The sequence below is a fragment of the Carassius carassius genome, chromosome 9 (genome assembly GCF_963082965.1).
Source record: "Carassius carassius chromosome 9, fCarCar2.1, whole genome shotgun sequence".
In the NCBI taxonomy this organism is placed as follows: domain Eukaryota; kingdom Metazoa; phylum Chordata; class Actinopteri; order Cypriniformes; family Cyprinidae; genus Carassius; species Carassius carassius.
In genome coordinates this window covers 31538352-31556266 of record NC_081763.1, presented here as the reverse complement: position 1 = coordinate 31556266, position 17915 = coordinate 31538352, and the positions used below count along the sequence as shown (strand labels likewise).

Here is a 17915-nt window from a genome sequence, read left to right as displayed (position 1 = left end):
CCAGTCTGAGATGATTTGAGCTTTGTGACATGGTGCATTTTCCTGCTGGAAGTAGCCATCAGAAGATGGGTCCACTGTAGTCATAAAGGGATGGACAGGGTCAGAAACAATGCTCAGGTAGGCCGTGGCATTTAAACGATGCCCAATTGGCACTAAGGGGCCTATAGTGTGGCAAGAAAACATACCCCACACCATTACACCACCACCAGACTGCACGAGTGTTACCCAGTGGGGTCTTCTGCTGTTGTAGCCCATCCGCTTCAAGGTTGTGTGTGTTGTGGCTTCACAAATGCTTTGTTGCATACCTCGGTTGTAACAAGTTATTTAAGTCAAAGCTGCTCTTCTATCAGCTTGAATCAGTCGGCCCATTCTCCTCTGACCTCTAGCATCAACAAGGCATTTTCGCCCACAGGACTGCTGCATACTGGACATTTTTCCCTTTTCACACCATTGTTTGTAAACCCTAGAAATGGTTGTGCATGAAAATCCCAGTAACTGAGCAGATTGTGAAATACTCAGACCAGCCCGTCTGGCACCAACAACCATGCCACGCTCAAAATCGCTTAAATCACCTTTCTTTCCCATTCTGACATTCAGTTTGGAGTTCAGGAGATTGTCTTGACCAGGACCATACCCCTAAATGCATTGAAGCAACTGCCATGTGATTGGTTGATTGGATAATTGCATTAATGAGAAATTGATAGAATGATCACATGAGTGCATTCATCTAGACACACTTTATAATGTCAGTGAATTATTCAGAAATCACAAGTACTCTGCTTTGCATTGTTCATCAGACGTTTCATCTTCAAGACATGAAGATAATTTAAACCAAAGACAAAAAGCAAAACGAGTCGGGTCAGTTGGGAATCCCATTCACATGTTTATTTTAACATATATTTTTAATACTACATGGAATCATGTGCTTGAAGCTGGTACAAAAAAAAAATACAAAACACTATTAAACAAAAAAAAATATATACAGTATATAAATAGCAATATCCTGCTACAGTTGGAAAAAGGTCTACATTAAAGATCATATCTCACACAAATTTATCAGAAGAATGAGGCAGAAAATCATTAATCTTGTCATGTATACAGTAACACCATCTCAGAAGTCAATGTGCATCAATAAACTTCTCACAGAGAATGAAAACTCAGATTAGAACATGTTTCATAGAAAAATATCAGTGAAAGAGAAACAAGAGAAGACCACATTAATATTATACATTCAACTCTGGATCCACTTTGGAGCTTATTCTAGCCAGGAACATACACCTGACCTTACAGTTACAGTGAATATTTATATTTCTCAATACCCGTTTTGGTACTACAGTAAAAAATAATGTGCTTCAAGAACTTTGGAAGAAAAGTCAGCTATAAACAAAGACAAAGATTACATTAAATTAAATATTTTACATATTACATGGAAATTATTTAAATGCATATAAATATAAAAATTTGAGTATTTTTTGATCACTTCAAGTACATGATTAACTTCAAAATGGAAATCAGCATAGTTTGACAACCATAAACAACATACCACAATATCAATGGCACAACATCACAGATATTAAAATACATCCAGCTCTAACCGTGATAATGTGCAACAGTCTCTGCTCCTAATAATAACGCAGACAAAGAAATGGCCATCAGAAATGATTCATACCATCTCTGCCCAACGAGAAAAGTTCAGTCAGATCTTTTAAACGGTACAGTTCACTTTACTGTAAGTTGATCTCTTCTTCTTGATGCTCCTCATTGTTCCCAGCTACGTTTCTCAGAGTTTCCATTTCATGGGATTCTCCAATCTTCTGGGTCATATCTATACTTGTATGATTTGTATCAGGAGTCCCATTATCTGTCGACACCTGCAATCAGAAGAAAACATGTATCTCAAAAATTATTTATGTTACATCTTTCTATTTCTTTACTTTGTCCACTTTAAAATGTCAGTGTATTTAAAATGATTGTATTAATAAACCAAATTCATATGTAATCATACAAACTCACCTGAGAAGCCTTCTGAGACTCAGTTCCGGCAGCTTTCCCTGAGATGTGAGAGAGAAAAGGATTTGAGGATCAGTCTCAACTGATCACCCTCAGTTAATGCATTGATACGGGAAATATATATATAAAAAAAACAGCATGATGGATGATTCATACATAGTGATAAAATCCACTTCGTACTCACATGATGCAACAACGGATAAAACCAGCAGTGTTACAGTAAAGAGCCACTCAGATAGAAGGACAACGATTCTCAAATCTCCCAGCAGACGCACACCATGAACTGTGGAAGGAGATTCGTTTTTTTGAACAAAAAGTATGTTTTGATCCTACAGTACATGACTTTATGAATCTAATTCAAATGTTTTGTTCTCTCACCTGCTTTCATTATCAGTTCTGTCATCAGTGCAGCCGAGTTCACTAAAACAAGACCAGCTGATCCATACAGGAACAATATTTTCCTCATGCGAAGCTCTGTAGCGCAGAGGGAAACATTTTTGCAGTTCGTTAAGGAATTGTGTATGAGTGAACAAGCCAACAAATTCAGACTAATTATTCTTAGTTTGTCTGAAACTATTGCTGGGTATAATAAACCCCGGCAGAATCACAACACTCATCCAGACCTTGAGCTTTATGGATGAGAATGAAACAGGAAGACTGAAAAAAACAACGGATGGAAAACAAAGAAGCTGATCGGTATTTACTTTCATAATAGACTGGAACATTGGAAAATGCAAGCACCCACAAGGCTTGAACAAATCCTGCCACACAGACCGGTCCTGCATCAGCTGTAAATCAAAGAAAAGGTCTTTATTAAAAAGCAGCAAAGTCTTATTTATAGCTTGTTTATTATAAAAAGAACTACAAATGATTTCATATTCAACAACAAATGTTTAAAATTAATAATTGAAATAAATGTATTAAACTGTTTACATGTCGTCATATTTTAATCAATTATTTTTATATTCATACCTTTTTCATTTCTCAAGAGCATAATGTAAAAATACCCCATTACTGCAGTCATCACAATCATCATCAGCCATATTAATATATACAGACAATGTAGACCTGAAAAGACAAAAGAAACAGTGAAAACATGCTAAGAATGAAAATAGTTAATAATTGAGTAAAACCAAAAACTGTGCATGTGAAACAGCTGATACAGATGGAAACACTGATTTTCTATTTAAGACCACCACTTGAGAAACACAAACCATTTTTGACTTGTTATTGATGTACAAACAGAGACAGAACCAGCTCTGAAACTTTTAGGTGTATATTCAACATTACTTGGAAAAAAAAACTTAATAAATGTAATATGCATATAGTTAATATTTTACTGTACACCCATCCACTTATTAATTTCTGCAGTTGTAATACAGCAAAATTACGATTCTCATACTTACAGTGTTTAACTGCACTATGTTCAATACAAATGAGATGAAGCAACCAATGAAGCGTTGGAAGAGCCGTAATGATGAAGACTAAAAGAGAGACAGTCAGATAGAGTAAAGAATTAAACTGTCACAATAACTGCATGACTGGCTTCTTCTTTCATTTCTATTTCTGGTGAAGTGTGTGTAAGAAGCAGACAAAGCTGAATCTGCCTCAAGCATGTCAGTTAATTCTCAATCAGTCTTTGCTCAAGTGTAAATTGTTCTTGCTCACCTGCACCGGAGGCAGAATGAGTGTAGAGCAGGAGGGCGAGCTGTAATGAAGGCAGCCCTGAAAAGCCACAAGTAGCCACAAAGTGTTGAACTTTACTGAACATCCTTCTGCTCGACTCTCCAGAACATGACAGCACCTTCTCTTTACCTAACTCTATTAAAAACAAAATTATGAAAAACAAATATGTGATTTTAATAACTTACTGCATATCACCAATAAGCAAATGTCAAGTGATGCTTGTTTCGAACAAATGTAAAATAATCTTATATGCATGTAAATCATCAAGAACAATTCTGTGAATTCATCTTTTGGTGTAAATGATGGCACAATTAATTTCAAATATTTTAAAAGGGTGAAATATGCAATTTGTACTAAATTGTTCTGAAATTGTGTCAAAACTCTGTTTTTTTCTGTTTTCAAGAGTGCATTACTACAAGATGAGGATGATGGATAATGCTCCACAGTGGATGATCACTCACGTGTAATGAAGAGGAGACACATCAGGACAAGCAAACCAAAGCTGGATGTGATGAAGACTGTGCTGATGTTTGGAAAATGTTCAGCTAAAAGTACTGACACAGATAGATATTGATTTAAATAAATATTCAGTTCAACACATAACAAGTAGCTTGCAGGATGAACAATAACCAATAACAAATACACTACTTCAGTACTATAACTGACAGACACACAAACACTCTTTGGAGTCATTTCAGAAACAATACAACAACAAATAAAGGGACTTTATTTAAGAAAACTGTTGTTAAATGTTTAGTATATTACTATAGTATATTTTACTGTTCTATGTTATATTTAAACTTAATCAACGTGCACTGTAAAAAAAAAAAAAAAAAAAAAAAAAAAAAAGTCACAATCATTTTTACTTAATCTCAATATTTAAGATAATTCTTTTCTTCTTCATAATTTAATCAATTCAAATACATTGGATAAATCAACTGGATAAACTAAGGATAAATGAAGTTTAGTTTACTATATTATTTACAGTCTAGATTTACCTGAATACATCACTGCCATTAATGCTGCATGATCGGCATGTGAAATCATGATATACTTCAAGATTTTATCTGCAAGGAAAGTTGTAAAATCATGTAAAGCACTAAAACAAATAATAATAATAATTTTTGTCTAATCCTTTTAGTTTAATGTATAGATATGACAAATCTCAGTAGACACAGGTATTATGTATTATCTGATTAGTCTGATTAGTATTATGTATTATCTCACTAGAGTGTTACACAGCATTTTATAAAAAAAAAAAACCCTACCTGGCAAACCTGTGGTTAATGGTTTCACCCAAAACAACCTCAGAGGCCCCAGAACATAGAGCATACAGCAAGAGACGGTCTCATACAGAAAACCTGAAACACATTGGTTTGGTGAAGAAAAAGAACTCCGAAACGTACAAATATATTTAGTGTATTCATTTTAAAATCACTTATCTTTTAAGTTCAGTTCTTTAGACAGAACTGAATTAACTTGTACAGTCTATGCTAGATTTGCTGTAGATAAAGTCCTGATGAATACCTTCAATAACAAACCATATGATTGAAGCCAACAGCATAGTTATAGCCGGGCAAAGGAAAAGACAATCTTGAAGACTCAGCCTTCTGTCTACAGTGGAGATACATACGGATTCCAGTTAGAAATTACAATTATGTATAAATAATAGTAATAATATTAATAATAGTAACTGCATGCATTTTTGAAGCCTATTTCTCCCCCCCCAAAAAAATAATGATAATAAAAAAATCATACCTTGATTTCCTGCTCTGGAATAAACGAGCCAGGAGGGATGCGCAGATCCAGGCGCAACAATACAGAGAATCAACACAGTTATGTGTAGCCAAGAGAAACCTGTTAAACACACAGCAGTTACACAATAGTGTATGTAAGTTGACACTGAACGGCTAACTGGATCCCAGGCACTGAATTCTGGGTAATGCTGCAGTAACACTCTAGAATACAAGGTTTGATTAGGTTTCTACAGTATGTAGAGTGTTCTCTACTCAACAGAAAATTCTGTGGCAAAAAAAAAAAAAGTGCTACAAAAAGAAAAGAGCAGCAAAGAACCTTTCTGGCATAAAGAGGTGATTAAAAAAAATCCCTTGAGGACACTGGTTAACATTGGTCTTTTTGTCCATTTATCAAGTGATACAACAAAGTTTACAACATTATTGATTGTACAAAATTATTTTTATTAAATAAACTTTTTTTCCAACATTATCACAAAATCCATAGGCCCATTAACAAAAACAATATCCATTACCATGTTTGGGAATTAGAGACCTGGAAAGTTTCTATATACAGTACATTAGGCTGCAAAGTAGAGTTGCTCTTTCTAAATAATATTTTATATGGAATGCTATAGTGGTTCCTGTAATACAAACTTTGCGATTGATCCCTTTAAATTTATGAATAAACATCTCTTCAAACAGTAAAGAAAAATGTTTAAAGCACAAGCTTATCTGGTTTATGCTATTTTCCTATTCATCAGTTACTCACCCAGTTGCTCCAGTTCTACAGATGCATTGGCTGAAAGTCCTCCAGCAAACACTTGACACATGTAAACTCCTTTATCCTCAGTTCTGACACTCTTCAGTCTGAGAGAGAAGTTTCCTTTGGGGATTTCAGCAGTGAAGAACTCAACTCTGTCTCTGTATTGTTCATCTGATGAATCTGGTAAAGTCTCATTGTTTTGGAAGAGCAGAACCAGAATATCTCCATCGGTTCTTATCCATGAAACCTCAATGTGTTCAGGTTTAATGTGAGAGTCTACAGAGCAGTTCAGAGTGACGTCCTCACCATCATATGAAGATACAGACCGATCTGATCCTGATACTAGCAAACGCTCTGAAAGAAAAACAGTAGAGATATTACACAATGAAATATAGCCTAGGTTTATTTTAAATTCTGATGTAGGATTGAAATGATTCACTCACCAACATCTTTTATTTCAACTAAAGTTTTGTCAGCGAGCTGCTGACTGTAAACTTTACATCTGTAAACACCTTTGTCTTCAGCTGTCAGATTGTCCAGACGGAGGGAGAAGTTTCCATGCTGAATCTGATCAGTAAAGAAATGAGCTCTATGATGATAATCTTTGTGCTGTTCCTCTGGTCGACTCTCACCATCTTGATACAGATGAACCAGTGTCTCTGAGTCTGTTCTGCTCCACACAACTTTCACTTTCTCTAAAGGCATCTCAACATAACAAAGTAAAGTGGCTGAACCTCTCAGAGGAACAAACAGAGGACCAGAGGGACCTCGGACCTTAAACCCCAGGGTATCTGCATGTTTGAGAGAGAAAAATAAATATAATCGTATAAATTCGATTATATAAATATATAATATATATTATATAAATTCGAGCCTATAAATTCTTCCCCCAAAGGACAATAGAAAACATCCGACATCTCAAACGTACGACATCGACATTAACAACAACAGACACGCGCTACCAAAACCCGGAAATATGACGCAGAAGACATTTAAAGCATTTAAACGTTGAATTGTTCTCTTTAATGTTGAAATGTTAATAAAGGACACGTAATTATCGTGAAAAATGCATTTTGTTTTAAAATGCCATATGACTGTAAAGAGAGTGATGAAAAAATACAATATACATTTTAACAACCTGTTGCAGTAAATATAAACAAATAATAAGTACATACCGTCAGATATTACGAAGATGAGCATCAAAACACACTGAAAGAACATCTTAAAATGTATTCTGAAGAAACTCCCATTAGGAATATTTTGGTGTAAATGATAAAGAAATGACTACTTCGGACCAAACTCTACGTCCGTTACTATTGTGCTTTCTGTTTTTTGCAATCTGATGCAACCTGGGGAGGAGTGGCATAAAAGAGCAAAACAATGGCGCGTGATCACCAGGAAGTGTGATGTCAAATAAAAGATCTGTGCAGCTTTTTAAAAATGTTTTAGTAAGATTAAAAAGTATCTTTAAAACTATGCCGTTAGATTTTATTAGTCTATTACCACCAAAATAAATATAAATATAATTATTCATATTGTATATCTGTGATGTTATTATATTGACAAAGTCATTACAAACAGTAACAGTAACTTATAATATAGAACAACATTCGATTGACTTCAATTTTAGTCAACTTAAGTGCCATCTAGTGGTTCTAGTGTTCTAGTGGTTCTAGTGTTATGGTGTTCTAGTGTTATAGTGGGTCATGAGAATGCCTTGTCTTCAGGAAGATCAGGCCGAGATTTTTATGTTTATGAGGACACAAATGTTTGTATGACACAGGTATTACAATATGAAGGTGGTTTATGAGGACACATTCAAAAGTCTTAAAAAACATACTAAATTAATTTTTTGATGAAAATCTAAAAATACACAATGTTTTCTGTGAGGGGTAGGTTTAGGTGTGGGGCGATAGAAAATACAGTTTTCAGTACAATATAAAAACCAGTATGCATATGGAGAGTTCACGTAAACCACCAACATGTGTGTATGTATGTGTGTGTGTGTGTGTGTGTGTGTGTGTGAGAGAGAGAGAGAGAGAGAGAGAGAGAGAGAGAGAGAGATCCTGGTATTCACTACATTAAGGGGACCAAAGTCCCCACAAACATAATAAAACCAGTAAATTTTGAGCTTGTGGGACTTTTAGGAAAACAGCTCATAGAATGAAGTTTTGTGTGAGGTTTAGTGTTAGGGGATAGAAAATACAGTTTATACAGTAGAAAAAACCATTAGACCTGAATGTCCCCATAAAAAATGGAAACTAGTGTGTTTGTCTTCTCTACAACAATATAAAAGCTGAGGAGGTGAGGAGAAATAAGAGACAGACTCAGAACTGGATGGAGCTTCTGCCTTTTCATGTCATTCAGCACTTCACAGATCTTTACCATGGTACATTTGAACAGTAGCCTATAACTGATAATAAATGCTGTTTGGACTATTGTAATAATTTACTGAAACCTGAAAACACTTTTTCAAATAGTCATTTTATATAATCTGTGATGACATAAACCATTTTCCTTTAAATTCAGCAACATGAGTTGAAAAATGAAAGATGTTTTTTGAAAAAGTATTATGCAGATGGAAGACGTTTAATGAAGTTAGATAATATAGCACAGTTTTAATGAAGTTAGATAATATAGCACAGTTTTAATGAAGTTAGATAATATAGCACAGTTTTAATGAAGTTAGATAATATAGCACAGTTTTAATGACGTTAGATAATATAGCACAGTTTTAATGAAGTTAGATAATATAGCAAATCATGCTGTATTATTAATGCTTCGCATTAAGAATTGTTATCTCCTGGGATGCAGAATGAACCCCTTTCCAGAATGGTTGAATGTTATGGATTAACAAATTTATGGATGGATTAAAAAATTTATCGGGAAGTCGTGGCCTAATGGTTAGAGAGTCGGACTCCCAATCGAAAGGTTGTGAGTTTGAGTCCCGGGCCGGCAGGAATTGTGGGTGGGGGGAGTGCATGTACAGTTCTCTCTCCACCTTCAATACCATGACTTAGGTGCCCTTGAGCAAGGCATCGAACCCCCAACTGCTCCCTGGGCGCCGCAGCATAAATGGCTGCCCACTGCTCCGGGTGTGTGCTCACAGTGTGTGTGTGTGTTCACTGCTCTGTGTGTGTGCATTTCGGATGGGTTAAATGCAGAGCACAAATTCTGAGTATGGGTCACCATACTTGGCTGAATGTCACTTCACTTAACATTTGATTGACTTAAATTTTAGTCAACTGAAAAAAAGGTGTTGTTATCGAGCCATCTAATGGTGTTCTAGTGTTCTAGTAGTGGGTCATGGGAATGCCTTGTCTTTGGGAAGATAAGGCCGAGAAGGTCTCACGCAGCCCTTTTGTATTACAGAATGTCTCAGGCAAGAGAATTGTAAGCCACAAGAAATGGCCTATAGTGATACAATATGCTTAAAAGAAAGGTTCCCTTTGAAATGAACATTTTATCTGAAGTATTATATTAGACAAAGAGCTCCCTCATCAACGTTTGACGATTGTTTTGCAGGACTTTTTTTTCAATCGTTGTGCATTTTAATTACAGTAGCCTACTGAGCATACTCTTAAAAAATGGTTTTCTGAATTCACTTAACCAACATTAGCAGCAGCCAGAGTCCAGAGTTTCTAATGATGTCAAGTGAAAAGTAGTGCAGTATCCAGTATGTGATACAATGCCATAAAAACTCATAAGAATATGTGTCAACATGGCCAAAAACTTGCCTGTTGTCACAATGGAGTAGCAGAGATAAGAATTGTGCACTGGTTTGGATGGTTTATAAATTTGCATAATGGCATGAATGGTAGCCTATGACACAGGTTCATTACAATATGGAGGTGGTTTATGAGGACACATTCAAAAGTCTTGAAAATCTAAAAATGCACAATGTTTTCCGTTAGGGGTAAGTTTAGGTGTAGGGCGATAGACAGTTAGATACATATAAGTGTTTGGAATAACGACGTTTAAAAGAACGGCGTTAGGTAACGACGTTATTTTTTCAGTAACGGGGTAATCTAACTAATTTCTTTTCCCGTCGTTACAACGCCGTTAACATTATTGGACGTTAAATGCGGTGCGTTACTATAAATTGATTGAATAAACTGTATAATCCGAACGCAACCCTGGCTCAAACAGCGAGTGAGGAGGTGGGTTAATAACGAGATAAGCGATTATGATTGGCTAAGGCAGAGTCATGTGTTTCATGCTAGCCAATCAGAGCCAGTATTTTTACACACATGCCAGCACACGCGCCAGCCAGTGTTGCCAGATTGGGCGGTTTTGAATTTGATTGTGCGGGTAGAAATTGTCTTGGGCAGGTGGACAAAATTTGGGCTGGTTTGGGGTAAGTTTGGCGGTTTTCAAAAATATAAATTGTATAGGCTAATTGGCTAACAAACAAGCTCAAGTGTGCATATACTGCATCCGAACAGTCATCACGTTGTTATAAACTGCAGTGCAGAGGTGCTGATGCTGATGTGGACGTCGCGGCCGTACTTTTAGCCAATCACTAGTGATCTACAGACACACGTGATGATTCATGAGCAATAACGGATCTAATTTTAAATGTATGAACTGTATGAATGATCATAATGCCTAAATATATGTTACATGTTAAAGAGTGGGAGAGTGTTTTAACACTCAAAACGTGAATTACACCTGTTGAGGGAAAGATGACACCAAGACTCTAATATTAGCCTACTGCAACTCCTAAAATAGTGCACAGTTAAATTATTTAATTTATAACATAATCTATTTATATCTAATCTATATCTAAACGATCTTGTCTTTTATCTTTTAAACAGTACAGATTGGTATATCTTCTTAGTTTTGACTGTGCAAATGTAATGTTCTACAATATGAACTTCACAAAAGACTAAAGCCCCTATTAGGGCGGTATTGTTTCTCATGTGGACCGCTGTGAAAATAAATTTACATACCACCTCAGTGATAAACTCATGGATTCGGATGGCGATTATTGTTGTTGTTAATTTTCATACAGTATTTATCAATGAATGACAACACAGTTTTGACTGTTATATGTGTGCACAAACAAGTGTGAAATTCCTAATTACGTTGCTTTTTCCTATCACTTATATTGGACACTTATGCATTTAAATTCTGACTGTTGACATTGAAAATTATGCATATGTTTTTTCGAGGGTATCGGTAAATCAATTGTAAATCAATCAAATGTTTTGACGGTGACTGCTTGCATAACCTATTTTAATCATATTCGGTAATTGTCTTTAATGTATTTGCCACCATTTGATCCATGGGAAATTTATCTAACGTTATTATTTATTATTTAGTTTTAAGGAGTTAAAATGGCTCTTAACACCTTTGACTGACATGTTCTATCACATTATTTTGTTAGTTAAAGTTTTGGGCGGTTTTTTGTTGGAGTGGGCGGGTTTTTGTGAGCTTTTGGGCTGGAAATCGTCCATCCAATCTGGCAACACTGGCGCCAGCGGCGCCACACACACACACAAGCAACAGCTTCGCAGCAGCAGCAGAGATGGCGAGTCAGGAGCAATCCGATGAAAAGTTGGCATTTTCAAGGTGGAGATATAAGCACTACTTCAAATTCATTGTGGTCAAAGGCAAGAACGTGCATGTAATGTGTACATTATGTCCAGGAGCGAAGACTTTGTCGACATCCGTTGTAAGCAACTCTAATTTAATGAAGCATCTCACAACGACACACGCATCTACACAGCTAGTGGCCAAAAACACTTTTCTTACAAAGATAATACTTGAAGTGCAGGATAAAACTCTTGCTGTCTGTTGACGTGCAATACAAATCGAAAGTTATGTTGAACACCTGTCTGTTCTACTCATTTCAACTGACTTGTTAAAACTGCTCAAAAAATACAAATTCTTTGACATATAGCAACTTTTTTTTTAAACAGTAACGCAAATAGTTACTTTCCCTGGTAACGAGTTACTTTTATTATAGAATAATTCAGTTACTAACTTTTGGAACAAGTAGTGAGTAACTATAACTAATTATTTTTTTAAAGTAACGTTCCCAACAGTGCCTATAATACATAATATAACAAATCTTGCTTTCTATGAATGTTAGTAGAAGAACGTTGGTGCATAAATTAAAGAAAACCTTGCCAGAATGTTCAGAGAACAATCACTATTATCTATGTATATAGCAAATTTCAGTTACTTGATAGTTTGCATCACTGCAATGTGAACTATCAGGATGATGTTGGTATGGATCCTCTGTCAGTTTGACCTTTCTCAAAGCCCTGCTTTTCTTCTTCTTCCTGTATCTTCTGCCCAGATCATCCTGCACTTTATTTGACCATCTTTATGATGCCTTTTCTCCATCGATCTGTGGAAACTCCACAGATGTTGTCATGAGTCCGGGCCCTGCATTTCTCCCTCACATCACCAGAGGTCAACATCTCCCGTCCTCCCAGACGCCACACACCCAAGTACTCCTCGCTGCAGACTGTAGCGCGGCGACGTCACGTATGTACGTCACGTATGTACGTGACGTGTGTTTACCGCGCATGCGCAGTAACGTATATGTATTTACCGTAAATACGATTGTGCGCCGTACGCGCCGTACTGACTGTCATTAATGCGCATATCCAGGTTCATTCACTTCCGGATGTTCGTAAGGTATGGTGGATATGAAATATTACTTTTGTTTTCTTAAAAATTTGCGTTTAAATTGCTTTTAATTGTAATAATGCTTTGGTCATAATCATAGAGAGTGTCATTGCACATTTGTGCGATTTCAAACACTTATGACATGTTTTATGATATAGTATTCGAATGCTGGTCTTTCAAAGTCTTATTTCGCCAAAAATGAACCATTAAAGATGTCTCAAAATAGAGCAGAAAGACTTTATTAATGTGTTAGTAATGCCATTCCCGTATGAAACAAAAATATATTGCAGTATATTGGAAAATATCATGTAATATATTAGGCATATATTCTTATATATGGGATTTAATATTTATTTTTTCCAATATATTGCAATATATTGAAAGCGGCAATCATTTGTATATTTTGCAATATATGATATATGTATCATCAATATATTATTCAATGTATTCAAATATATAATATATTAGAAAATAGAAAGGGAAAATAATATATTACAATATATCACAATATATTTTAAGAAATATATTGGTAAATATATTTTCCTTTCGTAAGGGTTGATGGTTGCATGCATTGCAAAATATATCATATTTGTAATATTTTTCATTTACATTATCAAAGATGAATATATACTGTAACACATGTATTGTTCATTGTTAGTTCATGTTAGTACATTAACTAGTGTTTACCAATGACACCTTATTGTAAAGTGTTACCTCTTAAATTGACCTTCATATGTCTTAATATGACTTTTTGGGGACATTGTCAGTGAGAAGAAATTCAGAGAAGAGACCCACTTCATGTGGCTAGAGTACTGTAATTATCTGTTTTTCTTTCTCTGACAGACTGTATAGCCCTCAACTGTAAAATAAAATTTTAAATTTTATTTCTAAATTTCTAAATTTTGACTTGAGAAAATTTATTAATTTAGTTGATGTTAATGCTGGTTATAAATTAAATCTCTTAGGTAGTTTACAGACAAAGCAAAAGCTTTTTCTAACACCATGCTATAATATATTTAAAAATACATTTAAAATATTGTCCTTGTATGGCTCTTCTGCCTTTCTTCAAAATGATTTAATATTGCTTTAGTATTGTTTGTTCTTTTATGTAAATTAGGTGTCCTGAACTGGAGTGCATTGTCTGAACAAAACAACCTGAGTTCCGGGCGTCATGTTCTCTGACCCAGTGCCTCGGGTGTGAGATATTTAAAGACTGTCCACCTGGCTGTGTGAGGAATCGCAGGAGGAGAGTCCTGTGTGGGTTTTATCCATTCAAAGAATTTGAGGGCTACTACTTGACTTATTGTTTTATCAGTGATGGAGGTGAATTTCAGATTTTTTTTTTCTTGTGTCATGTCTATAGTCTTAATCTATATTTGTATATACAATTATATTTTCTGTTTTGTTCTTTGAAATAAATAAAAAAAGATCACTGTCATCAGTTTGGTTTTTTTGGAGGCACCTTGCATAAAATGGGATGCAGACACTGAAAATATACTGTATGTAGTCAACTGAACTTAAAACTACTTTACTGGCTCAAATGTTTCACATGCAGAATTGCCAAAGCAAAAGAAAAATGTCCAAATTTATAGTTAAAAAATAGATAAACAAGAACCAAAGCAAAAGAAAGATTAAAATAAGAAAGGCAGTGGCTATTTACACTTAGAGCAAATGGCTAGATTCTATTTATACTATGTTAACATTTTCTGCTATTTATATTACTTATTGCAAATAGTGGCAATTATTTGCACCTCAGTATTGTAGTACATTATAAAAGAGTATGCAATAATGAGTGTAAATTATAGTTTTAATTCAAATTATTAAATGGATGCCACCATATTAGGACAATAAAGCCCTCCTTCAAAACTGTTTGATTATTTCCTTCGTTTTTGTTTAAAATAAATGCTTTTCTGATGTGATTTGAAATTTGAAAAGGTAGGGAAAAAAGGCAGATTCGGACCGGATCGATTGTATCACATTGTGAACAACACACGTTTTACCATCTGCACTATTAGTGCCGACGACTGTAGGCTACTTTATCTGTTGTAATTTTGACTAGCTCAATAAGAAATATAAGGTGCCATTAAAGTGTAATATTACATTATACACAGTGAAGTAAAGTGCAACAGAATGTTAATATATTGTAAGATACACAGATATTACAGAATAAACTTTAATTCCGTATAATTTTACCTCAGATGAAACATGGTTAAACATAGTTGTTTTTCCCGTCTTTTTTACACCTGAATGTTCTTTAATACTTTAACATTTTATTAGAATTTTCTTTTAAGTATGCGCATCATTTTAATGCACGCACGACCCGAAAACAACTAACGTCATCACGCAATGCAAATTACAAGCGCATGCGCGGTAAACACATACGTGACGTACATACGTGACGTACGTACGTGACGTCACCGCGCTACAGTCTGCAGCGAAGGGTGTCTCCACACACCTGTCACTTATTACACCATCAGCTGTTCCTCATTGTCATGGACGATTTAAACACCACACTCCCTGGCTGAATTGTACTGTAACTGTAAATATAGCTGCAAGCAGCAATATTTGGTCTTGGCAAACCTGGATGTATGGATGACATTTAAACATAGCCAAAATGGAGAATAGGCTAACAGACACACACTGAAATTAAATGATTAATCTAACAAAACTGTAAATACTGATATATCTGTATGAACAAAATGGTTAACTTTGAATCAATTAGATTTAAAATGTTACAACAGTGATTGTATAATGTTTAAGCATCCAAATGAATCCAAAATAAATTGGTTAAAAAATACTGTTTCAGACATTAATAAGCCCATTAGCTGTCTTCCTCTGCCATTATAAATTGCGATTTCTCATACATCACTGTGTTTAACCTTTATAACTATTATGGTGTTATTTTTTGCCCAATCTCTTAAATTTTGCATGGTTGTTTAGAATGAAATTATGTATTATTTTACACAGTTTTGGGACTTTGTGGGACTTTTTTTTTTTAATCTTTGGGTACACTATAGAGAATTACACTGCAGTGGTTTTATTGATCTTTAGCTGAAACTCTTGGACTACTTTGCAAAAGTAGCCTTTTTAATTAATCGTGAATATTTAATTAACATTTAAATTGACAACATTGGCCCCAGAGGCAAAGTTGTTCAGAATGAGGAGATCTATCATACATGAAGATCTAATGTTTGTGTGAATATGAGCTTTTTTAACCTATTTGAGGCCATTTACCATTTAAATCTTGTTTTTTTTAGGCCTTTTAACTGTTATATCGCCATCTGTGGTCCAATCTCAATGAAATTTAGCAAAATTGTTCGGAATCATCTCAGACATGTTTTCGTAAAGTTATGAGTTTTTGCTTAGGTTTTATATGCTTTTCGCTATTGTAGCCAAACCCCTTTTAAAAATGAACGTACTCGGTTACTTGCGTAACCTCGGTTCCCTGAGATGAGGGAACGAGTACTGCGTAAGCTAGCTTACGCTATGGGAAAAGGTCCCCTTTTCTCGAGAATATGAGGCCAAAAATCATCCTTAATTTTTAAATAATGTAAAACGCAGTGCTGCAGCACAGCAGACCCAAGCAAAGCGGCTCGTGCGCTTATTGGCTGTGCTGCGGCAACTGCAGCAACCTATGGTGAGGCGACGGAGAGGAACGAATCCAGAGCACGTCAGAGCGCGCCAAAATAGGCGTGGCTGGAACTATATAAGCCACCGCTTCACCATAGGGATCAGGTTTTAAATCGACTGAAGCGATCACCCGGTCCCGGAGCACATAGCACGGCAGGTTACGCAGTACTCGTTCCCTCATCTCAGGGAACCGAGGTTACGCTAGTAACCGAGTACGTTCCCTTTCGAGAGTACTCTCGTACTGCGTAAGCTAGCTTACGCTATGGGAACACAATGTAAAACGCCGTGCGTGCTCGGGAACTTCGACCTGTCACAGCCCAAGGCGAGAGCCCGGGGCTTTATAGCAGGAGAAATCCCAGTCCCAACAGCCAACCTTAGTGAGCTTTATATAGGGAGCGAAAAAAGGGGGACGTGATAAGGCTTAGCACGTCTATATAGAAAGTACCCTGGCCTGCAGGGCAGGGACTTGCAGATTATAGAATCTAATAAATGTGGACGGAGAGGCCCAGCCTGCCGCCGCACAGATATCATCCAGTGGTATCCCGCAGGACCACGCCCATGACGAGGCCATACCTCGGGTGGAATGGGCTCTGATGCCGAACGGGCAGTGCAGGCCTTTAGATTTGTAAGCCAGCGAGATAGTGTCTACTTATCCATCGCGATAGGCTTTGCTTCGTGGTGGCGAGACCTCGGGTGCGCCCACCAAAGCATATGAAGAGCTGGTCCGACCTCCTGAATAAGGCGGAGCGCGCAATATAGGTTTTGAGAGCCCTGACGGGGCAGATGAAGCTCGCGTTGCTTTCGTCGCTTTGCGAGGAAAGGGCTGACAGCGAGATGACCTGCACTCTGAACGGTGTTGAGAGCACCTTGGGGACATAGCCGTGTCTTGGTCTGAGAATGACTCTGGAGTCATTAGGCCCAAACTCGAGACAGTCAGCGCTTACAGATAGCGCATGTAAATCCCCCACTCGCTTGACTGAGGCCAGAGCCAGTAGAAAAGCGGTTTTGAACGAAAGAAGCTTCATATCGACAGACTGAAGCGGTTCAAAAGGGGGGCCCTTTAAGGCCTCTAGGACCGTAGACAGGTCCCAGGAAGGGATTGAAGGGGGTCGGGGAGGGTTCATCCGACGAGCTCCCTTAAGGAAACGAATGACCAGTTCGTTCTTTCCCAGTGATAGGCCGGCCACCGGAGCATGAGAAGCTGCAATGGCTGCCACATACACTTTGAGCGTAGACGGGGATCTGCCCGCATCTAAACGCTCCTGTAGGAAGGAGAGTATCTCCGTCACGTCACATAAGTGAGGGTCTAGGTTCCGTGTCCCGCACCAGGTGGAGAACACTGACCATTTCTGCGCGTACAGGCGCCTGGTTGAGGGCGCTCTGGCTTCCGTAATGGTCCTTAACACTCCCTCAGGGAGGTTCCCGGGTACCCGTTGAGGGGCCATACA

General features: G+C 36.8%; 1 protein-coding gene across 1 annotated transcript; it reads right to left on the bottom strand.

Annotated features, from left to right (window-relative positions):
• Positions 1 to 985: 985 nt before the first annotated feature.
• Positions 986 to 7502, bottom strand: LOC132149615 (uncharacterized). Its single transcript, XM_059559002.1, has 16 exons — positions 7371 to 7502; positions 6639 to 6986; positions 6202 to 6549; positions 5455 to 5553; positions 5224 to 5310; positions 4965 to 5057; positions 4695 to 4763; positions 4158 to 4250; positions 3679 to 3831; positions 3417 to 3494; positions 2983 to 3078; positions 2715 to 2798; positions 2389 to 2484; positions 2195 to 2293; positions 2014 to 2051; positions 986 to 1871 (listed from the first exon to the last, which is right to left on the bottom strand). Exons 1-16 carry the CDS (start codon positions 7414 to 7416, stop codon positions 1725 to 1727), a joined length of 1974 nt encoding a protein of 657 aa, XP_059414985.1. The 5' UTR covers positions 7417 to 7502; the 3' UTR covers positions 986 to 1724.
• Between the last annotated feature and the right edge of the window lie 10413 nt (positions 7503 to 17915).